The sequence below is a fragment of the Truncatella angustata genome (genome assembly GCF_020726525.1).
Source record: "Truncatella angustata strain MPI-SDFR-AT-0073 chromosome Unknown BKA67scaffold_2, whole genome shotgun sequence".
Classification (NCBI taxonomy): domain Eukaryota; kingdom Fungi; phylum Ascomycota; class Sordariomycetes; order Amphisphaeriales; family Sporocadaceae; genus Truncatella; species Truncatella angustata.
Window position 1 is genome coordinate 4,133,571 of NW_025763382.1, and position 25,332 is coordinate 4,158,902.

The window sequence follows — 25,332 nt, forward strand, 5'->3', positions numbered from 1 at the left end:
ATAGGCAGTAGAACAGAATGCTCACTGCACAACGGTAGGCACTTTTCAAGCTTAGCCCATGGAGTTGGCTCAGTTTTACTATCGAAATACACCTCAGCTGGCAAGTAACAAGAAGCTCCATCCTGCTGTGGCCGTAATATACCTATCTATATGCGCACAGAGGACACAGGCCGTTAGGTTGCGAATCCCCCAGATCTACAAGCCCTGAGGGGATGTCTCAACAATGACAGGCGGGTCCGTCGTGCCAAAAAGTAGAACATTCAATACCTAGCTGTTTCAAAGTATTTCTTATTCCAACCACAAACTCAAAGTTTGAAATTACTCAACGTTCGGAAATTATAGGAGGTGTAGCATTGATTGAAACATCCCTATACTTTCTGCAGAATTCATCGTGAGTAGGTATCAGTGCAAAAAGTCAAGAGAAAGTTCAGGGTCGATGATACATTGTCGACAACAATGCGGACATGTCGAGCAAAAGGCGGAGTAAGACATGTTCGTCCCCTGCACTTCGTGTCCTTGTGCGCACACGTGTTTTATCTACGAAGTCTAAAATGGCAAAGTGTGTCAGCTTGAGAACATATAATCTATGCAGAGGACCTGAGTGACGAAATGGTGCAGCTGCAGATATTATGTCGGTTCCAGGCCAAGCACCCAGCAACCACGGATAAAATGAGTTTAGCGCCGATCTTGTCACTTAAGCTTAGAGCTTTGGGTCTTTGGAGCTTTGGGACCAAGATCAATCCAAGGATCCGATCTGTATTGGACAAGCGGCTTCTGCGAGGCTCGCTGTTACAGAAGCTGCTGCCTCATACCGGCCTTCTTTAGACAGGCATTCGTACAGCTCTTCAGAGCTTTCCTCCGGTTCATATGTTTCTTCTGCAGAAACATCCTCTTGCATTTGACCATACTCGTCTCTGGAGTGGTTAGAGGAGACTGATATCTGTACTTTAGACTCCTTGGACGGTGTTTTCTTCGATGGATTGTGCGTCCACTGTGACAGGGGCTAAGAGCGACCTGGATTTACAAGGTGATGTCTGTGTCGTTGTAATAAATTCGATGTGAGTATTGGCCCACTAGCAAGAATTTGTTGGCGAGGCACACCATCGACCAACAGCTGAGCGGAAGCTTGATGCCAGATTTGGATCAAGTCTGACCATGCAAAAACCGGGACAAGAGGGGTGTCGGCGGCGAGAATAGAGCGCCGCTCTAATAGAAGCTGTCGCGTGAAGCCGAGCACAACTGCTAGCGTCCGTTCGGAAATATGCTGTGGTGTGCAATGTCTTATAGCTGACAAGCGCTCGGGTGCGGATGCTTTTATTATTAGTATTAGATACTCCAGAATTTTGGAAGGGACAGGTTAACTGTAGTTCTTCTCCAAACATCCCTACGCAGCAACCTCGGAAGATAAATAGTTCAGAACTTCTTACGAGCAATGATATGGTTATAGTCTGGATATACCGTATCTTGTAGGAGCTCTCGAAAGTGCCATGAAGTTTTGTGACTATCCTCCAGTTTCGGAATATGGTAGAAGGGGTCATTGTCATCCCTGGGCTCTGTGACCAGACCCTCCTGCTCTAGATGTTGCTTGATGCGATAAATCAGATTCAGGCTTGCAGATGAGCATTTGGTATACTATCACCACTTCAGCTTTCGTTTGTACACTCCTCTGAGACGCAGCTGTGATACCAGAAAGTCATACTGAATACAAGTAAGACCAGAAGGACCATGAACGTAGACGCCTTGGTCGTGTTCCTCAACAACGCCGATGAAGGACGCTACTTCTTGAGGAGACCAGCTGGTGCTCATAATCAAACCGCCGAGCCTGTTGTTCGTCTGTTTCACCGGCAAGGCCCGGCGAGCCATTCATAGGCGCGCTGAGGCAACCGCTCCGGCCTAAGAGATGACAATCCTTCCCGCGATCCAATACAACGGGTGGCATCACTATCTTTTGGCGTACCCAGAGAGTCGACGAGAAGCACGTCGACAGTTTCAACGGGGGTGAGTATGAGCAAGTAATGGCGAAATGTATTCTCTCCCATCTCTGGGGCCGGGAAGGGAAACATGGAGAGTACTGCGGCGTCTACCCCTGTCGATATCTGTTTCTGACAAACGACGATGGGCTCGCAGGGCAGTCTTATTGGCTTCGCCCGGGCCTTTGCATCTCGGAATGCCATCATAATGCTGCTCTGCTCGACGACGGATGCCAGTAGCTTCAACACATGGATTACGATACGTCCCGATCGAGGCGTGGGGATTGAGGGCTTGTCGACAAGGCGAAGAACAGCGCCGACTGGTCCCAAGTGGAACTACCTTTTCTCTACAATCATCTCGATCTCGAGTTACCGGAGGTATGCAATAAGTTTTGGAAGAAATCCGGAAATGGACGGGTCTGCGATGCGATCAAGATAAGGCGCCAACATATCAAGGATGACAAAGAATGTCCGGTGAAGAGGCGGCAAACTTGGACTAAGAGAAAACCGGTTCCTCTGAGATTGGCCTGATCATGTGTCGTGAGATTTGCTTGTTGCATTCCACGCGCAATTTGGAAATTCTCGAAAGAAAGACGGGGTGCTGACAAGGTTTAAGCAAATGCGGGATCGCTGCCGTAAGAAATAGAATGTCTGTTCGACCATGGCATACTGGAGCTTCTGGAAAGGAACACATACAAGGGTCAAGGCTACCGACCGTGCTTAGCAGGTTTTGGGAAGAATTACTCATCAGCCTTGGTCAATAAAGCAACTAGCAAAAAAGAGCAGAGGAGTATGTGGCAGAACGTTGCAATGCCGTAATTGTCTACTACTCGCAAGCTCAGATTAATTGTCTAAGTCAATGTTCTAAGTCAATGTTCAACCAGTGATAGAACACCGAGTTGCACTTTTGTTCGATCCCTTCACTGTACATCAGCCCTGGCAATCTTTATGCTTGATCCAGTCTGTCAACCATCTCGTCATAGTAGTATTTTCGCAAAACCTCCGTGAACTCGATCGCCCACATTCTACTCCAATGTCCAGCCTGTACGCTATGTGGTACTGTGTCCGATTAGGGCAATGTGGCGCAAAGGCGCTTGAAAGCCCAGAGACATAAGTTATTGATTGCGCGAGAGGTCTTTGCAGTCAAGGGACAACAGGCCTGTGCTCGTGTGGGATCTGCCAACTCCGCTGCACGAGGGATCGCTTAAGCGCGCTTGATCATGGCCTCGCGGTCGGGGCCGGTACCAATCCATTTGATCTGGTTAATGTTAGTGAAAGTCTGCCAAGCAGGAATGCCCCGAATTCAGCCTACCCGAATTCCAACAAAATTCTCGATGTACTAGAAAGGTGGTTAGCATGAGCCTCCCTAACACTGGCAGGTATCTTACCTCAACGTAGTCTCTAGCCTGCTTAGGGAGGTCGTAGAAGGACTTTGCAGTAGTCGTCGGCTTCTGCCATCCTGGCATTTCATGATAGACAACCTCGGCTCGGTCTAGGATGTCGAGATCCGCAGGGTAAGAGTCCAGTTCCTGCAGGCCATCAGTGTCTTCCTATTCACTAGCATTTGACCAAAGAGACTAACCTCGCCGTCAACCTTGTAGGCGATGGCGATCTTGATCGTTTCGAAGGTGTCTAGAACATCGAGCTGAAAGGTGTCAGTTAGCTGCCACGGGTAGGGCCAGCAGGCACCCAGGGATGAATATCTACCTTTGTAAGATTCAAAGCGGAGTAGTAGTTGATCGAAGCACTGTACTTGACAACGACAAGGTCTACACAGTGCAGGTCAGCGACATTGACCAACAAATTATAGCAGTATGATGGTTATAATTACCAAGCCTAAGTTACAATTAGCCAGTCATCCGGCAGAGTTCTGCTTTGATCAAGTACTTACCATCCACATCTGCGTCTTCGGCCAGTCGATGTTCCCTAGGTATATAGTTAGCCTTGGAAGGTGTGGAAACTAATTGCCTGTAGAGTCTAACCCATTCTCGGCCGATCTCCTGGAGTTTGGTCCCAATCCTATCGCAGGTAGTTAGTTTCTCATCTATAGCTCTAGGCAACTAAGAACGCACTCTCCAGTATCCTCCGTCTTGAAAGCTCCCTGCCCGACGCGAGTTGTGTCTACCACTGGTCAGCGTTGAATCATGCTCCGAGTGCAAACAACGTACAAGCCTTCACCACTCCGATCGTCTCTGTGAGGTTCTTCGGGTTCAAGGCGAGTCCGCCTATAATCCCAGCCAGCGTTGTATTAGACGAGGTCACAAACTATTGATCTGTTACTATAATTGCAAGATTTGAAGACCAAACTGTGACAACTTACCGGGTATGAGCCATAATCAATGTCGAGCATTAGTGCCTGTTCAAACGGGGACGAGCACAAGTGCCGGGCCCCAGACCCCTTTCCTTTTCAAAGAGGACTCAACTTGTACCGGTCGTTCTGCCCAGATGTAGAGCGCGAAAAGAGTCCGACATGGAAAAAGGCCCTGAAATCATCTAGAGACAAGGTCACCGCATGCCAAGCATCGCGTTTAACTTCAAGGGACCAGATTTGGTCCGTCTGTAAATGATTCCAAGGCTCAATTTTCACATGGAAAGCGTCAGTCCCTTCAACAGCCAAGCTCAAGGCCCAGCAGACCACAAGTACAAGCCAGTCCCCTAGGCCGTTCCGGAACCTCAGTGGAGAGCCAGAAAAACCGCAGAGCTCAGTTCAGCGAAAGAATGTTGGGATTTGACCAACATAGTGCCTTTGCCAGAGTGACTACTGCGTCCCGCCCCCCTGCCTGAGATTCCTTCCCGGGCCAAGGAAAGGAGTATGAGACCGCGAGCAGGGTTGCTCGACCCACCAATCGGTCAATATCAGGATATAAACTGCAGAATAGGGCTCTCACATTCGCTCCTTCCACCACGATGTTCATATTGCTGTTCTGGGCTGACCGGATGAACGACACGCCGTCCACGACGTACTTCGCCAACTTCGGTCGATACTCGTTGAATCGAGCAAGCTCGTCCTCGATGTCGTATTCGAATAGGTCTCCATAGCGCTTTTGATAGCCAGCGGCCAATCGTCGGAGCTTAGACTCAAACAGCTCGGGGTTGAAAACCTCCGCTAATCTGATTCCGCTGCGCTGTGCAGGGTTCAGCAAGATGTCCAATAAACACAACCGTAAAATCTTCTCTTACCGCGGCTTTGACGGCATACGAAGGCCCAATACCTCTGTTCGTTGTCCCTAGCTTTTTTTCTGGAAGCAGTTAATGATATATACCACTCGGTTGTGTTTGCCCAAAGCCCAGGGACCAACCTCCGAGCTCCCTCTCCTCTAGTCCATCGGCTGCCACGTGCATCTGCAAATCGATGTGCACTCGGTCGGAAACAAGGATCCGATCATGTACCGAGGGAAGACCCTTCTCCTCGAGCTCCTGTAGCTCCTTAAAGAAGCTTGGGCTGAGAGCAAAGTCAATATCTCGACATACTTGTGACAGAGGCGCCCTGTATGGTGATCGATGTGATGAAGGTGAGCAGACGTAGAGACATGGTTACTTACACGTGGAAGACGACTCCCGAGCCGATGAAGTTCATACTGGGTGAAATGTCAGTTTCACTGTTGTCTGGGCGCAGTGGGTTGAACAAGTACCATTTTGGGTTGATGAGACCAGAGGGAAGCAAGTGGAAGCTATGAAAAGGTGAGCAGTTGTTGAAAGACTTCCGTGTCTGTTTACACCCACCTATACGACACTCCGTTGGCGCTATGGAGAAGGAGTCAGCCATGTCCTCTCACGAGTCAATTGCCAGGAGGCAAGGAGCATTCGACTCACACAATGGAGTGCCCAGCGTTGTGACCCCCCTTGAGTTTCTATCAGTATGCATTCGCCATGGTGGATCGTGTCGTTGCTCACAGCGGCTCGGGCGCAAAGTTGTGCATCGTAGGCAAGGATGTCGGTCAGCTTTCCTTTCTACACCATGGTACATCGTCAGAGATCAGTTCTGCAGGCGTCGCGTGGCCAGAAGGGTTGGGTTCGAGCCGGAAGGCGGAAGGGAAGACATACGCCCTCATCTCCTATAAAGCGCGGTAGGTTAGCACCACAAAGAAGGTGGATCGCATCCCGCCCAATGCCCGGTATCAGCAGGGCATAGCGCGAAGAAGTGAGGGGTGGGAGAGGACGAGACATACCCCATTGGGAACCTAGAATGACTGTGATTGTCATGCTGCGATAGTTGTAGCTTGAGCTTGAAAGCACGATATTCGTCGTCGTTGTACGGAGGAAAGAAAGGACTCGGCTTCGAAAAAAAGCCCCCAAAGTTGGTACCCCTCCATCTGGATGGCGGGATGCGACGGAACGGATTAACTGCTGGAGAGGAGGGGTGGGTGGGACCCTTGGCGCCTGAAGCCTGAAGGCTGCAGGTACACGGTACTTCTCAGAGACCTCTCTGCCAGTGGCAGTGGTACGGATTAGACTAGCTAGACTAAGGTTAGGTTAGGTTACATATGTACATAACTACAGATCCGCACTGTAACTGCAGCCCGTGCAGCCTGCGCAGCCTGCAGGCCGGCCATGACAGCGCTTGTGGACACGCTCTCTTGTTGAGCACCCCATTTCCTCTCGGCCATTGCGACGAGCTCAAAACCCATTCGTTTTTCCAAAGAGACAGTTCGGCGCCGATTATCTTATTCCCCTTGTAATTCACACACCATCTTCTCTCCTTTCCTACGGCAACGCGAGCGGCTCCTTCAATTCGGTTTCTCAATCCAGGTGCTGCGCTTCTATCATCTACAAGCCCTCGGCGCTTTTCTCAACCCATCGCGAACAGCCTCTTGTTTTATTGCTTCCGCGCGCCTTCGAGTGCGTCCACTCTGCGAATAGTCGACACCGACCGCCCACGCCCAAGTTCAACGTGGCCTACCGTCGCCATGGCCGTTGCATCCATTCAAGACCGGACTGCCGAGTTCAGGACCGTGCTGAGCCAAGTGCAAAGGAGGCAGGCATCGTCAAAGGTCGGCGCACAGAGGCGATCACTTCTTACGGACCAGGAGAAGGCTGACGCAAATGGCGATGCCACGGCTAGACCGAGACGATCAGACTTCGCGCGCAAAGCAGCTGAAATCGGAAAGGGCATATCCGCGACCATGGGCAAGCTCGAAAAACTGGCCCAACTGGCAAAACGGAAAACTCTATTCGATGACAGGCCAGTCGAGATCAACGAGCTCACCTTTATCATCAAGCAAGACCTGTCCAGCCTCAACCAGCAAATCTCCGGGCTACAGAGTCTGACACGGCAACAACACCCCAAGGCCGATCAAGTAGGAGAACACAACAAGAATGTCGTGTTCATGCTGCAAGGGAAATTGACCGACGTCTCGGCCAACTTCAAAGATGTGCTGGAACTGAGAACCAAGAACATACAGGCGTCTAGGGCGAGGACCGACAACTTCATCTCTTCGGTGTCGCAGCATACGCAACCTTCGCTACAGCAGTCAGCCTCGCCCTTGTACGGCACACCCAACCGGGGTACTCCATCACCCGGAGGCGATACATTATCTCTCAACCCGGTAATGGGCGACCAGCAACTGCTCTTGATGGAGGAGGCACAACCACAAAATACATACATCCAGCAAAGAGGCGAAGCTATCGAGGCCATTGAAAAGACTATCGGCGAACTAGGGTCTATCTTTGGCCAGCTAGCACAGATGGTATCAGAGCAGAGCGAGCAGATTCAGCGTATTGATGCCAACACCGAGGATGTAGTAGACAACGTTCAGGGAGCACAAAAGGAGCTGTTGAAGTACTGGTCGCGAGTATCTAGCAATCGCTGGCTCATCGCCAAAATGTTCGGCGTTCTGATGATATTTTTTTTGTAGGTCCCTCCCCTGAAACTGTCTTCCATAACAAAACCCCACTGAGCAACATGCTGACTGCGTTTACAGATTATGGGTATTGATCGCTGGTTAAAGAGGAGTTGTAAGTGCTCCGGTGTACCAACATCATTCTGTACAACAATGGTCGCCCACATGACTGCACCATGCTTTAGATTTGTGATAGCAGCATCATTAGCACTAATGCATCAATTTCAACTTGGAAAAACGGTTGTTGTCAGCATATTTGTTTGTGACCCCTTGGGAAATCTAATTTTCGGTAGGCAAGCATTGTCTAGGTCTTGCAGGCATACGTCGGACACTGGTCCGACCTGCTGCTTGTATGAACCAAGGGATATTAAGATCATGGCTACGTGGTCTGTCAGCCACGTATCACAGGTAACGCAGACGGCAAAAACCACTACGGGGACTGATTAGAATAAATATGGGTAAGTAACACACCACTGCCTTCCAGGGCGGCTGGCTGAACTACGTAGGAGGCATCCGGCTGTATCAAAAGACCTCTTAATATATATTGAGAGGCTGCGTCGGGATTGAGAACCCTTTCTCTCACCACTTAAAATTAGCCGGCCACCATGGACCTGGCTACAGCAATAGGTCTCGCTGGAACGGCGTACAAACTCTTCATATTCACCAATAGCTTCGCTCGCAACGTGAAAGGAGTGCTTGGGAATGGAGGACCCGATTATTCTTGGGACTTGAGCACTGTGGTTAAGAATGTGCAAGCAGTAATCCGTCGGTTGGAGGATTAGCAGCTCTCAGGTGCGAAGGATGCAGGCGACAAAGATGATGAGGTGAATCTGCGGGCTGAACTGGCCTCATCCCGAGCAACATCATTTCCCGTGGGTTTTGTACGTTTGGGGTGCCTTAAAGAAAAGGGTATCGAATGTGCAAGACATCAATTTCCATGTATTCACTGGTGTGACTCATTTCCTCGAGGAGGGTCGCTGCCATCATCTCATCCATACTTTAGCACAGTGTGCTAATTATGTGTTCCATAGGTTATACAAGACCTAGGGTCCCGAGTGTCCGAAGTAGGAAAATAATTCGAAGAGACATCGCAGAAGGTCTTGGTTGAAAATAAGCCCGAGGTCAAAGCCTTCAAGGCTGCTGCCAGAGGCATGTGGAGTGCGGAGGAGTTGAGAGAGATTCAGTCGCGTTAGCGCATGGGGCAGAACCAACTGCAAGTCCAAGTTCTCGTCGCCATCCGGGGGGAAAGTTGCAGGCTCTGGAGACGGGCGACTGCAAGACATGTACGGGAACTTGCGTCGAGTTGCCATTTACCAAGCGATATCACAGGAGGCTGCCTTCCATATGTTACAAGCGCTTTCTAGGAACGAGAAATTACAATAAGGTCGTCACCACGAGCTTTTGACAGAGATAACGGCATTATTTTCCTTCCAACGCATCCAGACTGTTGATTGGGGGCAGCTGCTGTGAACTATGGGAAGATGAAAAAGAATGCTGAGAATGGGATTCTGGGCCCACTATGGTATCCCGTCATACATGGTCGCGAAGAGAGCATTGCCGATGCGCATAAGAAGATACTCAACTGGCTCTCTCAAAACTCTCAGACTCGAGGGGATCGGTGGGACAGCTTTACTTGGTTCTTAGAGGGAAATGCCACTGCCTATTGGCCCAGTGGTAAGCTCGGTTCGGGCAAGAGTACATACAGCCTTACGGTGCATCATGGATGATCCAAGAACAAAGGAGTGTCTCAAAGTATGGGGCTCAGGAAGGAATATCTTATAAACTTTCTGCTACTTCATGTAGTAAGGAGATCAGAAATCCACGCTCGGTCGTCTGCTCTTCGGGTCCGTTGTAAAAAGGAGACTTCTCGAAATCAAGCGTGAGCTGATTCCAGTTGATCTTGAGAAAAATTTCAATGCCGTATGCCATGGCCATGAAGCCTCGGCCACAGATACAACCTTATTTCAAAGCACGCGAAGCATTACGAACCATGTATCAAAGGAGTCCGGACCTGTTGTTCTTCATCGTGATAGATGGCCTGGACGAGTTCAACCCGCCGAACTCCCTAACTGATGTATTCCAAGTCTGCTAGATCCTAGAAACGACCTACATAAAGCATACGAAGCTTTTTCATCTAAGGTTGATCCTCTTTCTCCAGCACCAAGCGCAAAATTACTCAGGATAGGATTGGCTTCGCACCACTGGCAACGTGAGTTGAGTGCTTTGGCCATGTGGTCTGCAATGCAGGAAGATGATGAGCTTATTTTCAAGACCTATGTGTGTCCGATCAGCGAAGCTGAGTTGAAGCATCATGTTGAATAAATCGAAAGTAGACTGAGAAGTCGAAGTCGAAATCGAGGACTATTGGAAATCCAGCTCACCCCATGTGATGCGGAGTTCATTGCTCGCTTGGATGATTGTCCACGCGGCGACGTATACAGTCCCACAGACCGGCTTTTGGAACACAAGATCGACTTTCTTCGCCATTTCATTTATGGGTTTTTATAGCAGAAGGAAACACAAGAACGATCCTTGCTTATCTCTATTAGCTGGGCCGATAGTGAAGTCCATGCTTGACATTTTTGAGACGTGGTCATGATCATTAGCACTTTTATGCTCGATGCAATGAAGAACTGGGAGTGCTATTGAAATTAGCCTCGCTTGCAGGGATCGAAAGCAGCTTGTGTAAACGATACCGAAGTTTCGCACACAATCTGGAAAAGTGAGTTTATACTAGAACTTATTTAGGTTATGTCGAAACATTTGGGCGACGCGCGACAATCCCGGCGCATTGAATAATCGCTTCCGTCAAACTACCATGCAACTCCACACTGGTCAACAAGTTACGAGCTTTTCAAAGCCAGACATAACCCTTTTTTTTTTTTTTTTTTTTTTTTTTTGCTTTATAGTCATACGACCTGATATATGACAATATTTTTTTCAAGATGTTGTTATATACTCAGAACTATCGAGCACATATTTGTACGCGGTCTCGATATGAAAGCATAGGTACAACCTCAAACGATGATATGTTGAACTGAACTCATATTGCGCGAGTAAAGGTATCGGACAAAGTGACTTGTAAGCGCTTGGATTTGTTCATGACTCTTTCTATATGCTCTACAATTTCAGTACATCCAAGTTTTCAGCCTGCGTGCTCTTCGAAGGCTGTAATCACAAACAAGCTGAACAATCATAAACCCCTATGCAATCTCATGGTTGAGACGTGGTTCATGCAGTAGCACCGTTTTTGAGGGGTTTGCCTTCCCGCTTGTCGGGGAAACCGAAGTCAATGCCGAATGGTGGGTACACATATCTTAGAGGCTTGCTGTCAGCGGTCAGTTGCTCTGGTACCTTGGCCAACTCTTTCAGGTCTTCTGAGCTAAGGTCAACAATCTTCAAGTTGTCCTTTATGCGGGACTCGGTGACAGATTTGGCCAACACAGTGATCCCTCTTGCAACTACAAGCGAGGTGATTAGCGAAGGCAACCTCATTTGTTACTTGGGACTTACCGTGGTAGCTGAGCAGGATTGTGCCAGCACTGACCCCCTTCTTTTCGGCAAGACCAGTGACAATTCCGCTCTTCATCAAAGGACCACCTGTGCTTCCCAGAGGGCTATACGCCATGATGTGAATACCCTTCTCCTTGCAGATGTCGACAACTTCTTGTTGCGGTAGAGCCGGCGAGTTCTCGATCTGATTCACTGCGGGCGTGATGGTTGCGTGCTTCAACAGATTCTCAATGTAGATCTTGCTGTAGTTGCAGACACCAATAGCCTTCGTCTTGCCAGTCTTTACCAGGGCCTCCATATCCTTCCAGGTCTGAACGTGGTCGTGGTCCCAGAGGATATCACGCTCGCCGTTGGGCAGAAGAGGAAATCGGTCCGCGTCTCCACCATCAGATCTTGTTCCGTTGGGGTTCATGCCCACAGCCCAGTGGACAAGATAGAGGTCGACGTAGTCGAGACCAAGCGACTTGAGAGACTTGTCAAGACCGTGCTCGACACGTGTCGAATATGTGTTCCATAGCTTTGTTACGACGAAGATGTCCTCACGCTTGATTCCGGAATCGAATGCGGCCTTTAAACCTTGGCCAACCTCGTCTTCGTTTGCGTAGCAGTATGCAGCGTCGATGAGCTTGTAACCGGACTTCAGTGCGATCTCGACGGCCTTGGCGACCTCACCAGGCTTTGCTTGCCATGTGCCTGGGATTTTGTGTAAGCCGTCTGATTACCCAACTTCGTGTCGCCATTTTCACTCTCCCCCATCCGCGAAAACTGTATGCTACAACCACAAGAGGCGGGGCGAACATCACGATCGTGGGGTGCGGGGCAACATACCGAAACCCACGGCCGGGATCTCTGCGCCGGTGTTGAGCTTGAAAGAAGTAGGTGCCATGGTTGCGAATGTTCTCGTGTATTCTATAGTACTTTGTCTGTATAAGGATTTGCAATGGAAATGGGTGGGTATCAATTGGTCTTCTCTGGAATTCAAACGACTTATAGCAAAGGCCGCGGCATGTGTTATGCGGCGGATAGGACTATTTATGCGCATCAAGCAAAATACCGCGGAGCTCCTACTGTACCTGCGAAGTGGTACAGTATCACGTCACCGAAAGCAGCTCGCCTGACGGATAATTTATTTACATGACAACAAGGTATCCTGAGGAATCTCCACCAAAATGAGCGGGAATCACACCCCGAAGAGCACTTGGCAAGTGGAAATCCAAGCCTGGCACAGCGGGCAGCGCGTTTGGGATGGCGGGGTATGTCGCGGGGCTTTCACGATAGTTACTGGGAGTGGATTACCTCAAGGCACTGCGCTGTGGGATGGCGTGAAACTAGAGGCTCTCGGTCATCAATGGTTTGGATTGGACTTTCTTGCTTCTTGCCTCCAAGAACTAATGGGGCGGTTTCCACCGAGAAGCGTAGAGTCTCTCAACTGACTCGGCATTTGATTGCGCTGCCGTTTGTGGAAATTCTGGACGAAACTTGGAGTGACAGTGGGGTGTGTTCGTTCGGGCTGATCTTAGACCGAAGGCTAAACGATAAATTCAGCTCATGTGTGTGGGAAGCCTGGTAATTCTACGGAGCAGAGCAATTAATGACCAATTGTCAGCAATGAGCACTATATACATAATTCTGCAGTGTACGGTACATAGGCAAACGGAAAAACACACTCAATGTACGACTATAACCAACTAAACTGGCTGTGGAGGCGGCTAGGTGTTAGATTAAGAAGACCTGTGCTGAACGTATTATATTCGGCACGGTCCACTTTGCTCCTCATACTCGACACCAATCTGGACCGTCTTGAAAATGCCCATACCACCAACAATATTCTCTTGACTACCGTCTTCTATCAACACGCCATTCGTAGACGGCCTATTTAGGAGGCATCTCTCGAAAGCACCGTCCTTGTGACCTGTGTTGCCGTTGCTCGCCCTAGCGTCGAGTTGAATCAGCCCATCAGTGTCGTGCCGCCGAGATGTAGCTATGAGTTGTGGGAAGATGCGCTGGATAAATGGCTTCAGTGTTGGAATATTACCGCCAATGATTTGGAGATTGATCTCTAGTACACACCACATTAGTGCAGTTACTGTGTTCCCTAGTATGAAGTGACTATTAACTCGTGTGAGGGCGGCCAAGAAATTTGTTCGTACTTACGTGTAAGGTCTTTATCGGCCAGTAGTGCATACAGGGAAGATAGGCGAATTATGGCGATGACGCAGACGAAGGTACCCATTGTCAAGATTAAGGCCACGCCGATCTTTTGCTTTCGTGGCATTTGCAGTGACCTCAACTTTGGCAGTGGAAGCAGTAAAGTCGCGATGTCACAGGATATGTTGAGCCCGGCGGACACGAAATACCAGACCGGAAGGTTGACGCATTTGGCGGTCAGTGAGGCCTGAAAGTTCCATGATGCTTCAATGGGCTGGCATGCGAACATAGTGACACAGGCACCGACGAAAGAATAGCACATCGTGTAAGTGAACACACTCCAAACTGCGCGTCGCATGCCCCTTGTGGTGAAAATCCGTAGGTAGAAAAGTAAAATTGATCCTTTAGCTAGGGCTGTCGAGAAGTTGAGAATGGATGCGGCAAGGACATTTCGCATGAGCCAGTTTGGGTAGAGATCAGGCTCAACTGGCACATTCCAGAAATGCTTCCCCAGCCCATAGTCTAGCACTGAATGTTACTCAGGTTAGTGAAGTCACGAGACAACAACTGGTACTTACTATCTAATGAGAGTCCCATGACCACAGCAGCGAAGAAAACAGAACCAACCATCAAATCTAAAACTAGTTAGCATATACGATGGTGAAGAACGACTCACTTACAGTCATCCTTTGCCAAGCCGCCAGCAACAGTTGTTCTCATATATACGCGTATACCTGTAGTGATTACAGCCAGCGGAAGGAAAACAGATATGGCAGTGATTAAACTTGTGGCTTCGTACGGCTCACCCGGGTTGCGAATATATCCAACGGGCGGATCCATTGGATACATCACTCCATTGTCCAAAGACATGATCAGCGGACCTTAGAACAAAAGGTTTCAACAAGAAGAAACACACAGCCCATACCCTCACTACCCAAAACTGCGGTCGACTACTTCATATCTACATAAGGCCTTCTCTCTCTTCAAAATTGTTGGGACAGTCCTCAGGTGCTAACGACGGTCGCCACGTATCCACGACCCGACACGTCGGGCCGGTTCCAAGATAATTTCCGGGACGGAGCTCGCCTCGGGTTTGAATTCCACGGACAAGGTTAAATCGTATCATCGTGTCCATTTTCTGGGGTTTGCAAACATTGAATCTTTTGGTGGATATTCCTTTCATGACACGAACACGAAATGTGATTGTAGCATGTGCAGCCAATAAAGATTTCTGGACGACAAACATTTTCATACTGATCATGTATTTGGTGGGATTAATAGGTCCTCAGTTTGGCTCGGCGGGCTCCTTTTGTTGTATGACTATTAATACAATGATCTGGATTTCGGATACGAGGGCTAGCAAACCCTCCAAGATGGCATTTCTATGCAGTGTCTCATGCTCCACCTTCCTGGCCGACAGGCTTCTGGTCACCGGTTCTTGATCCTAGCACCTTGAATCTCGTGAATTCAACAGATGTATATTGAATTTAATGGACTTTTACAAGGTAGTTCGCAAGATGCAGGGGTGAGAGGTAAATCGGACCAATCGCGGCCCATTGACCATTGCTGGTGCCGCAATGGACGACCCGACAGGCTGGGACCGTATCAAAGATTTCATATATTTGCATCGGAGATGAGTCTCCAACGAGAAGACATACCTAAACGAGGAAATATGTTTTATTACAGTGCATGAGTGACTAATTTTGGGAGCAATCTAGACCAGCAGAACCAGCAGGTACCCGGTTTTACGTGGCTATAGAATCAATCCGGTTCCCGGTCATTTGCGACAATTTTTATTGCTTCATCAATTTCTTAGACATTCCGAATTCCGAGTCCTCTCAGAATGTTGGTACCGACTGCATGCTTATTGTTTGCGGCTACCTTTGCTGCTGCCGCATGCAGCAATATCACAGTTACTGGTTGCCAAGCACTGGCATTAGTTTTACCTTCCAAGGTCTTCTTCCCAAGCAGCGATGCTTACAAATATGAGGCAGGAAATTTCTGGTGAGTTATACGCGTTCCGAGTTTAGGGATTTCTTGTGCTTTCGCTCATGTCTTCGTGTAATATAGGTCAAACACAGAGATCTTGGCGCCCGGATGCGTATTTCGCCCAGAGAGCGCAACTGATGTTTCTACCGCAATCTTGACGTTGCAGAGTGGCAAGAATGAGTCTGTTTTCGCGGTTCGTGGCGGCGGTCACATGGGTATCAAGGTCAGTGTAGCATGCTGTGCTGGGCCCCCGGTGCTGACAGATTTGACGAGATAGGGAGCCAATAATGTCGACGATGGTGTTCTTGTCGTTTTGTCGAACTTGTCAAGCATTAACCTATCTGATGATCATCAATCACTGACGCTTGCTTCTGGATGGCGATGGGGCGATGTTTTCTCTTGGCTCGAACCGCATGGACTGACCGTGGCTGGTGGTCGACTTTCACCTGTAGGTGTCCCAGGTCTCTTGCTTGCAGGTGGAATTAACTTCTGTAAGTCCTGAGATACTATCTTTGAGTTCTTTAGGTGATTAATCAAAACATAGTGGGAAACCAACATGGTTGGGCTGCCGACAACGTCCTGGAGTACGAAGTCGTTCTGGCTTCAGGTGACATCGTAGTAGCTTCCTCAACAGAGAACGTAGATCTTTTCTGGGCTCTCAAAGGAGGCAGTAGTAACCTTGGTATCGTCACGCAGTTTAAAATTCGTGCCTTTCCGTCGCCTGGTATTTGGGGAGGCATTTACGTGGCTGACCAGCATCACACATCTGACATGCTAGCGGTAAGTGGACCGTCTTTTCGTCACACAGCATATCACGGTGCCTAACTATTATGATAGGCTATTGCGAACTTTGCAGCATTCAATACTGATCCACTTACTCACCTAGTCGCCATGACAATCTCAACAGGCATTGACACTTGGAGTCCGGCTGCTGTCTTGTTTCACGATAGCCCCGGTGATACCAATGCCGTTCCAGACGCATTCGCTTCATTCTTTGAGATACCTGCGGCATCCAATTCAGTCATCGGGAATCGGAGTATTGCATCTCTAGCTGCAGAGATCGCCGCTGGAGTTGCTGATGGTCACAATGATATGTTCATTGCTGGAACCACTGTCGGCCGCGATTACGATTCACTTCTTCAAGGCGTACGATTGACCAATAACATCTTCTCTGCCAATATTCCATACCTATATGACGCTATTGGCGCCAATGCAACAAATGTAATCAAAAGTGCCAGTATCAATTGGCAGCCGATCGGAGACCTGTGGGTTGCGGGCTCTCAAGCATCGAATCCCTTGGGCAATGCCCTTGGTATTGATCTCAATAAAGGCACGTATCTAGCATGGGCAGAAACAGTGGAATGGTATGGATCCGAGTACGACGAGATTGTGGCAACTTGGGCGAAGAATACGACTGATGCTATTAATGCTGCCGCCAAGGAAGCTGCCATTTATGATCCATTCACGTACATCGGTGATGCGTCTGGCTTCCAACTTGACCAAGCATTTCCTGGATATGGCGAGGAAAATCAAGCTAAGTTGCTGGCAATTTCGCGGAAGTACGACCCAGGGAGGTTCTTCCAAACCCTTCTACCAGGAGGTTTCAAGATTGGACTTTAAGCAAACAAGTCAGAGAGTATCAATCTAAATGACATACGACAACACCGCTTATATATAATACACTGAGACTCTTAACTCATGCCCAAGCAATTGCCGTTGTTCAACCACTGGTTGTGATATGGCCGCCAGTGGGCTTTCCGTTCGCTTCCTTCCGCCTTATCATGAAAGACCAATGCTCCCAAGGATCCTGAGCCAAAACTTCCAAGTCAAATGGATCCTCATTCTTGGCACCTCTTGCTACGAAGCCGTGTCCAATAGCGAGTCTGGCATACTTGATAGCTTCCCAGGGCCTGCCGACAGCATTATACTCGACAGCAGCGTATGTGTAAACCTCGTACATTCTCGAGTACAGGCGCTCTTGCTCGTATAACGATATTAGCGTCTCGGCCATTTCTGGTGAAGCATACGATTCCTCGGAGTAATCATTGAAGTGCCGTTGCAGATCGGTGATTTGTGCGATTCGCGCGTCTGATGCTTCCACAATACGGTCCATTTGTGTACATTGTGTGCACGCGCAGGGAAAGTGCCAGGTATGATCCAGTCGCGTAACACGTTCGTCCCTGGGGAGAAGCATGCTAGTCACATCTGTTAGAACATAGGAGGCCTAGGATACAGTGTTCAGTGTTCTGCGCAAACTGAACTTACTCGACATAAGTGATAGTAATCTCCTCGCCAGCTGTAATAGGCCGAGTGGCCCAAACGTTCTGGGTGAAAGTATCGGGGTCCCAGTAGTAGTGGGCATTAGGTCGACAATCGTGGTTCATCCGAGAAACTATAGAATTGATATATGTCAGGCGGCATGCTTATTAATATTGTGTCGTGTGCAATATTTATGACTTACCCTCAGGGAAAACGGTGAAAAAGTTAACCGCCTGCTCGCCCGACGGCCGATTAATGACCTCAATGTCAGAGATGTCAAAAGCGTTGGTGAGGATGATCTTATAGACCTGTTCTTCGCGGCTCTGGACGGCATCGTGGGTCGAAAGATTCATGAATATCTTCTCGTGGTGTTTCGGTAAATGACTGATGGCCTCCGCTTGCATGCTGCGCACTTGTTCTTCAGAGACGTGGTCCCACATACTGAAATCGGTCATGATGGCTGCCGAGACGCTCATTATGTGGTCACCTAGTGGCAGATTATGACTTGCGACAAGTCCCATACCCTTGTTAGGCACATTCTCCACGTGCCACTTGTCACTTTCGGGTGCGTTGAAGTTTTTGACGGTCTTGTACAAATCCTTTTGTTCAAAGGCTGGGCTCTTTGCGAGCTTGAGCGCTTCTGATGGCGTGGTCAGAATGGTTATGCCTCTGCCACCAGCGAATCCAGGGTTTGCATAGATGCAAAACTCTTCTGTGTTGTTGTGGCTTGAAACACAAGTTGTTGCTATAGGCCATAGATCTTGAGCCTGCAGCTTCTCGCTCCTAATCTTTTCCTTCTTCTCTACAAGCAGCGGCGATGTCGGATGGTCTGCATCATTTTTGAACGTCCCTACAGCTTGCTCAGCGGATTTTGTGATCGCTTTTTCTACAGATGGGAAGACGGGTGTCGCTACCGGATGTAGTAAATGGGTGTGCTTCGACTCGATGGTACTCAGTTCGTCTGGCCCCTCGAAACTAGCATCGCAGAACGAGTTTTCGAAGTTCCCCAGAAAATTCTCCCAGTGACAGCGGCCATAATCAACCATATAACCGAGAGAGCTCTTTCCTATCACACCGGTCGCGTAAATGGGCAAAAAACGTTGTGGTTTCATTTTCAATTAACTGAGACACCGAGAAAGAACAACAAACAACAGCAACAGCAACGCTGTCCATCGGTGCAATCGAGCAGGGCGTCGGGAGGTAAATACACAATAAGCAACATGTGACATTTGACCATTTTTTGGCTAGAACAAGCTTGGCAGTCCATTGATGCTTCCAAACATTTCGACTTTCCCGTTGCAGGATTGATACGCCAAGCTTCGCTAATACGGCAGTTGGTAGTATAGCTGGAAAAGGCAGGCGATATAGTCTTTTGAAGAGTGTTTTTAGTGGGGTCGGAACGGCTTTGAACAGGGGCAGCTCTTACTTGGTTGACGCATTTTTATTGCCTAGTCATGTCTGCAATTACTTCCAACGAATTGATCCGAACTTATATGGGACTTCGGAAGTTTCTAGAGTTGCATAAGTAAATCAACATATACCTAATGTGGCTCAGTATTGGAATTCTGTATGAATTAGCAGGCCATCGCGCGTTCCTGCCCCGGCGATTTACAAGCCGCTGTAGTACCGTGTTTCATGTCAAATATCGCAAGAACTGCTCACGAAACAACGCGTTCTGCAGTTCCATACTGCTGTAATGAATATCAACCATCAACAGACGTACGTAGGATTGGGTGTGTATAGCTTTGCTTTTGTTTTGCTTCCTTAATTGTGAAGCCGAAGTACTTGACTGCACAATGGTCTCATTACCAAATATTATCCAGTAATCAATTTCTATATGCCCTTTGGCAAAGACTACTGGGGTATCTAATCCTGTTCGCAAATGCTAGAAACCACTTTTACATACCAACCATAACTTTCAGAACGAGGTTACCCTTCTCGTCTTTCACTTTTCCAGCCATTTCGAAAGCCTTGGGAATCTCGTCGAATCCGTTATACTGATGTGTGATAAGCTTGCCAACATCTGGTAGCGCAGCATTCTTGCTAGCCAGCATGCTGATAACATCAGGGTAGTTGTTCGCATATCTGAAGACACCAACGAGGTCAACTTCGCGTAGCGCCGCGGCAGAAAGCGGTAAAGTTTGAATCGGATTTCCCATGCCAATGATCATGACCTTACCACCGGCCTGTGTCGACTAGATTATGTCAATTACAATGTTACTACCAGAGTGGAGTGCGACTTACGTAAATGGCAGTCTGCATACACGACTCAACGCCAGTGCACTCAAACGTAGCAGTAACCTCTCCCACGGCCTCGCCCTTCACTTTTGTCGAAGTGATCTTTTCTGCCAGATCTTTTGCATATGCCAGTTTGTCTTCAATTGTCTGTGGTCTCGCCATCGGTACAAGCACCGAGGCATCCGCGAAGCCGTTCTCGACTGCGAAATTGATGCGGTCTTCTTGAATGTCGGCAATGATTACTGATTTGGCACCTGATACCTTTGCTGCTGCTGCGACAAGCAGGCCGACTGCGCCAGCACCTAGAATGAGGACTGTTGAGCCCGGCTTCAGATTCGCTCGGTCGCGGGCATGGAAAGCTACTGAAAGCGGCTCAACGAGCGCGCCATATTCTAAGGAGACAGTTTCGGGCAGTCTGGTACAAGAACGTAATTAGTCTTGCTCTTAGGCCTCACAGCACAGCACATCTCAACTCACTTATGCACCCACTTAGCAGGGTGGTTTATTCTGTCTTGCAGAGTTCCTTGGAAATGTGGAAAAGCCTTTGCGGAACTGCGAAATCTCATACCCTTGCAAATATTGTATCTGCCCTCTTTGCAAAGATCGCAAGCCTCGCAGGGCAAGCCAACCTCAAGTGCTACTTGATCGCCGACCTTGTGCGTGGTTACTTCCGAGCCTATAGCTGTGACAACTCCTGCGGACTCATGACCTAGGGCCATAGGCTCTTTGCAAATGATGTCGCCATTTCGGTAGTGGTTGAAATAGTGCAAATCGGAGCCACAGAGGCCAGTAGCTTTGACTGCGACTTGAACTTCAGTCGGTTCGGGGGCTGGCAAATCTCGCGATTCCTGCGTCTTCTGTTAGCCTGTAATCGCTATGCGATTCGGTGTCATATTCGCCTTACCACGCGCAAATCTTTTGCTCCATGTAAAACAGAGGCTCTGATGTCGCCGCCACACATGGTAATGGATGATTTTGAGCTGAGTGCTTTCAATGCAGGTTTAAGAGATCTCGAGTGAGATTTTGTCTAGGATCAAATTACAAGCAAGTTTGGATTTTAAAGCAGCAATTGAATTTTACGAGATGGAACCCTGAAGATGAGGAATGAAGAGGGAGAGTTGAGTTTCTGGCTACCAGCAAACGAGAGCTCACGAGTTCCCATGAAAGTTTTACCTACCCTTCTCGTATGTTCGGCAACCCAAGTTGCTCCGATATCGAAGCCTGACACTAAGTACGGCACGATATGACGGTGCTGTACCAGTTACCGCGGAGGGAGCTCCTCTGCATGCGGGCATGTGGAGTTTAACCCGCCCACCGGCGTTGGAGTTTTGATAGTGAATTCGGCCAAAAGCGACTTTTCTGGCAAGTTACCCCAATTTCTCCGATTTCACCCCACGTTTCGGCACGTTGGATATTGAATATGGAGACGGGGCCATTGAGTTTCGTGCTGTACTTGACTTGGTACTAGGCATATAATAGTCCAAATCGCTACAACACGATCTAGTGCTAGATTCAGTTGCAGGCATTACATACAAGAAGCAACCGGTTGTTGATGAGATGTGTGGTGGGGGCAGTCCAATTGCCGCTTCAATAGCCGTCTTTATAGCCGGCATTTCGCTACCGCGTATAGGTACAGTACGTAGTTCATGCATACCGGTCAGAGGCCTGTCTATTCGCACGTTGGCGCGGCTGATACGATAAGTCTTGGCATGAGGTTAATATCCTGAATTCGATATGTTAGTAAGTGCAAAAGGTTTCCTATAGAGATGCGACAGGTTCATATTATTCTACCTCAGGAAAGGAAGTTTGGGTCATTTCTCGTGCCTGTCGGCGAAAATTGCCGTTCTGGCACAATAGCGGGGGAGGGGCAGAATTCGTGGGATATTGTAACGCCGGCCCAAGAACAAGCGAAAGCAGGAATCGACTTACGTTCGGGAAATGGAATACGTCTGAGTGGTTAACCGCCCTAGAGCTAGGTACATGACTGCAATGTATAGGCTCTTGTGGGTTGTTTAGGCGGCATATGGAACGAGACGGCTTGGCAATACACTGCCCCGAATGGCGGAACGAAGTCACTTGCATGCATGTGTCGAACGCAGCTTTTCGTGAGCCGATCAAGACCGGGGAGAACTTTTATACTTTTCTCTGTACTGACAGTCGTCTACTGCTTGTTGAAACACTACACGCTCGTGTTGATCTTAGACCATCCTCATACTCAATTGCATCTCAAAATGGCCAACTTATTCTCCCTCGAAGGACAAACAGCGCTCGTGACTGGCGGCACCCGTGGTATTGGTGCCGCTTGCGCGATTGCCCTGGCCGAAGCCGGTGCAGATATTCTGTTGGTTCAAGTACGACTTGGTCATCTGAGCCGTCAAAGCAAGCTACGTGGCTGACGTTTGTATAACCAGAGGAACACAAATGTGACGGATACGCAAAGACAGATCGAGGCCTTGGGCCGCAAAGTCTCGGTCTATACAGCAGACCTGAGCTCACCCGAAGAAGTGAAAAACGTGGTGCCCAAAGTACTGGCCGATGGCCACCAAATCCGAATTCTCATCAACTGCGCCGGTATTCAGATCAGACATGCCTGCGAAGTGTTTCCCGATGAGGACTTCAACAAAGTACGCAATGCGCATCTGAGCATCTTTCTTTCGACATCTGGACTAACAAGCACTATAGGTCCTGCAAGTTAACCTCAACTCTGTCTTCACCCTCTGCCGCGACGTTGGTGCACACCTGCTGCAGCTCGAGCCTTCACCGGTGACCGGTCGACGTGGCAGCATAATCAACTTCGCCTCTCTGCTCACATTTCAGGGTGGTCTGAACGTGCCCGCTTATGCAGCATCCAAGGGCGCTGTAGGCCAACTGGCCAAGAGTATGGCGAACCAGTGGTCTGACAAGGGCATCACAGTCAATTGTATTGCGCCGGGCTATATCGAGACTGAGATGAACACTGCTCTACTCAACGATCCGAAGCGACTTGCCAGTATCAGCGAGCGTATTCCCGCGGGGCGGTGGGGCAGCCCGGATGATTTCAAGGGCAGCGTGGTTTACCTTTCGAGTCGCGCCAGTGGCTATGTTACAGGTCATACGTTAATAGTTGACGGTGGCTGGATGGGACGGTAAATTGCCTGGCTTGCAGACACTAAGGGAGGAAGGAAGGAAGGACAAAAGGCAGAAAGAAAGAAAGAAAGAATACCCCCAAGAGATTTGTAAGAGACTATCAGATCGCAGATAATGGTCATATAGACAGGGGAGGGCGCTCTCAGGTGTATTGAGATTATTGAACATTTGTTTCAACTACTACTCTTTCAAATCTTTCCCCCGGTCCTTCTCAGATGAGTGAAGTTGGCTAACAGCAGCCCAGCATGTACTTTAGAGTCGGATGATCTCAAAGTCATTGCACCAGTCCAAGTTCCTGTGTTGGTCTACCCAGAGCCGATTTCCCTGACGTGATAAAATCACCTTGCCAGACGGTTTGCGCATTAGAACACGAGTTGTGTTGTACCAGTTGCATTGGTCGCGAATTCTGAATAAAACTATGAGCGGAACTCTTCGTGTCCAGATTTCATGTTCAGCCTGGCCAAGACAATTGCAAGGTTGACATACTGTCTTTGCAGTAACACAATGTTAGTCCGAATCAACAACCTTCGGAATTGCTTATCGGCTCGAGGACCCATTTTCAGGATGCCTTAGCTAGGAAGCACAAGTTCTGTTTTCCGTATTAAATGTAAAATTTAGAAATAAGTCTTCGGCAGAGTAATCTCGTCAGGTTGCACTGGTACCCGAGCGAATGGAAAATCGAAAATGGAGAAAATCTACGTAGAACCTCTTCTGGCCGCTGTTTGATAACAAGCGCTCGCTCTTATTGAGTGAGGTTTTTGCGGTTTTAGTTCCGAATGCGGCATCATGTCTTGAGACATTGCAATGATATATTGCGCTTTGTATGCATGCATGATAATCCGAAAGTAAACTGTCATACTTTCCTAGGCTATAATCCACATAATACGTCACGCGTTTCCAAGAATATGTCAAGGCTTCTGAACCTTTTTGTTTATTCCCTGCCATTTCAACCTGCATGTTTATGGTCTATATCTCTTTCATGCCTCGTAGCAAGATAATATCTCGACGCAATTCTGGCTCTCTACTATAACTTCGGCTCTATTGAGTAAAAACGACCCAAGAATTAGCAAAGACTTTCTTGCTTGTATTCTTTGCCGAACAATGCAAACGAGAGCACCTCAATGCTTACTCTTCTCGTTCTCGTAATAGTGAGCCATCTGCAGCCCGGCTCTCCTGTAGCCACACTTGACATAGAAGCCTTCGTTGGCTTCACTACAGTCGAGGATGGTCTTGTAGCAGCCGACCTTTTCGGAAATGAAGTCGAGTGCTTGGATGAGTCGCAGTCCCAGCTTCTTGCCCTGCTGGTCCTTCGCTACTGCAATATCCTCAATATGACCGACCTTACCGAGCGCATGGATGCTATGAATGAATGCATTAGTATCTTCAAACAGCGATTGACAATCGGAGTGGGACAGGACCCTTCGCAACGCAAACACATTTGTGCTATGCACTGAGACGGCCCCTCCGCACAATTTTCTTCTTACAATTTCTGTTCAACAATGAGCGCGCCAGTGCCCACAATGACGGGCTTTCCACTACTAGCATCCTCGATTACCAAAACGTAGTATACGTCCTCCTTCTTCTTCAGAGTCTCATATTGCTCCGCAAATTGCTCCTTGCTAATATCGCCAACGGTTGTCAACACCCTGAGGCAGTCGAGGAAGCCCGCTTCATAATCAGACTGTTGGAGGGCTCGGATCGTGTAGCCTTGCGGCAGGGCTGATGCGACCGAAGGACTGATGAGATCAGAAGAAAAGAGGCCTGCCATCGTGGATTCGGACGTCGAAGTCGAGTGGTGAGGCTTGAAGCGAGTGTCTTGGTAACGAAGAAGAAAAATAATAATAAGAAGAACGACAACAACAAAGAATGCTTCAATGGAGTGCTCGAAGATCAATTGTCGCTCCCCTTTCAATGCGACAGTTTGCAAGAATACGATCTTGATGTGAACAGCCCGTTGCCCCTGACTGCTTAGCGCAGCTCAGCCTCACAGTAGCGCTCACGTACGTGTATTTAGTGCATGGTCACTAAAAATATCTTACATACCTAACCTAGGATGGTCTCTGCCGGCTGTTCGCATACACGAACGCAGCCGACGTATCGCAACATTATTATCCAGCGCCAGGCCCTTGTCGCAGATGTTTAGATGGATAAGTTAACACGGATGCTTTTGAAAGTCTACGGCTAGAATATGACTTTGACTCGGTCAGGTCTTGTTCGGGTATCGTGGTTCGGCAGCCTACATAGCTCCT

The 25,332-nt window shown here is 48.6% G+C and overlaps 9 protein-coding genes across 9 annotated transcripts; 3 read left to right on the forward strand and 6 right to left on the reverse strand.

Annotated features, from left to right (window-relative positions):
- Positions 1–3,174: 3,174 nt before the first annotated feature.
- BKA67DRAFT_590941 (P-loop containing nucleoside triphosphate hydrolase protein) lies at positions 3,175–6,173 on the reverse strand (the record flags this gene model as incomplete). Its single annotated transcript, XM_046104648.1, has 16 exons — positions 3,175–3,228; positions 3,283–3,309; positions 3,359–3,499; positions 3,553–3,615; positions 3,678–3,739; positions 3,869–3,896; positions 3,953–4,014; positions 4,139–4,235; positions 4,291–4,326; positions 4,859–5,095; positions 5,151–5,209; positions 5,270–5,412; positions 5,513–5,548; positions 5,603–5,670; positions 5,865–5,917; positions 6,140–6,173. 16 exons carry the CDS (start codon positions 6,171–6,173, stop codon positions 3,175–3,177), a joined length of 1,200 nt encoding a protein of 399 aa, XP_045961689.1.
- Positions 6,174–6,877: 704 nt separating this feature from the next.
- BKA67DRAFT_655728 (t-SNARE) lies at positions 6,878–7,916 on the forward strand (the record flags this gene model as incomplete). The annotated part of the gene is made up of 2 exons (XM_046106810.1): positions 6,878–7,821; positions 7,892–7,916. 2 exons carry the CDS (start codon positions 6,878–6,880, stop codon positions 7,914–7,916), a joined length of 969 nt encoding a protein of 322 aa, XP_045961690.1.
- A 3,125-nt stretch (positions 7,917–11,041) lies between these two features.
- Positions 11,042–12,017, reverse strand: BKA67DRAFT_513610 (NADP-dependent oxidoreductase domain-containing protein; the record flags this gene model as incomplete). The annotated part of the gene is made up of 2 exons (XM_046097582.1): positions 11,042–11,271; positions 11,324–12,017. Coding segments are annotated over 2 exons (924 nt in total), but the record flags the coding sequence as incomplete, so codon positions are not given.
- A 1,051-nt stretch (positions 12,018–13,068) lies between these two features.
- On the reverse strand, positions 13,069–14,341 carry BKA67DRAFT_655730 (uncharacterized protein; the record flags this gene model as incomplete). The annotated part of the gene is made up of 4 exons (XM_046106811.1): positions 13,069–13,382; positions 13,478–13,999; positions 14,050–14,106; positions 14,152–14,341. 4 exons carry the CDS (start codon positions 14,339–14,341, stop codon positions 13,069–13,071), a joined length of 1,083 nt encoding a protein of 360 aa, XP_045961692.1.
- A 544-nt stretch (positions 14,342–14,885) lies between these two features.
- Positions 14,886–17,130, forward strand: BKA67DRAFT_189303 (FAD binding domain-containing protein). Its single transcript, XM_046095339.1, has 5 exons — positions 14,886–15,475; positions 15,542–15,683; positions 15,738–15,951; positions 16,005–16,240; positions 16,298–17,130. Exons 1-5 carry the CDS (start codon positions 15,315–15,317, stop codon positions 17,078–17,080), a joined length of 1,536 nt encoding a protein of 511 aa, XP_045961693.1. The 5' UTR covers positions 14,886–15,314; the 3' UTR covers positions 17,081–17,130.
- Positions 17,131–17,180: 50 nt separating this feature from the next.
- Positions 17,181–18,831, reverse strand: BKA67DRAFT_655732 (uncharacterized protein; the record flags this gene model as incomplete). Its single annotated transcript, XM_046106812.1, has 3 exons — positions 17,181–17,655; positions 17,726–17,852; positions 17,922–18,831. The coding sequence occupies 3 exons, from the start codon at positions 18,829–18,831 to the stop codon at positions 17,181–17,183; spliced, it is 1,512 nt and encodes a 503-aa protein (XP_045961694.1).
- A 786-nt stretch (positions 18,832–19,617) lies between these two features.
- Positions 19,618–20,918, reverse strand: BKA67DRAFT_655733 (chaperonin 10-like protein; the record flags this gene model as incomplete). Its single annotated transcript, XM_046106813.1, has 4 exons — positions 19,618–19,914; positions 19,964–20,372; positions 20,435–20,805; positions 20,862–20,918. The coding sequence occupies 4 exons, from the start codon at positions 20,916–20,918 to the stop codon at positions 19,618–19,620; spliced, it is 1,134 nt and encodes a 377-aa protein (XP_045961695.1).
- A 734-nt stretch (positions 20,919–21,652) lies between these two features.
- On the forward strand, positions 21,653–23,266 carry BKA67DRAFT_555351 (uncharacterized protein). The gene is made up of 3 exons (XM_046102072.1): positions 21,653–22,308; positions 22,369–22,581; positions 22,640–23,266. Exons 1-3 carry the CDS (start codon positions 22,042–22,044, stop codon positions 23,084–23,086), a joined length of 927 nt encoding a protein of 308 aa, XP_045961696.1. The 5' UTR covers positions 21,653–22,041; the 3' UTR covers positions 23,087–23,266.
- Positions 23,267–23,791: 525 nt separating this feature from the next.
- On the reverse strand, positions 23,792–25,063 carry BKA67DRAFT_555353 (acyl-CoA N-acyltransferase). Its single transcript, XM_046102073.1, has 2 exons — positions 24,568–25,063; positions 23,792–24,442 (listed from the first exon to the last, which is right to left on the reverse strand). Exons 1-2 carry the CDS (start codon positions 24,849–24,851, stop codon positions 24,202–24,204), a joined length of 525 nt encoding a protein of 174 aa, XP_045961697.1. The 5' UTR covers positions 24,852–25,063; the 3' UTR covers positions 23,792–24,201.
- Between the last annotated feature and the right edge of the window lie 269 nt (positions 25,064–25,332).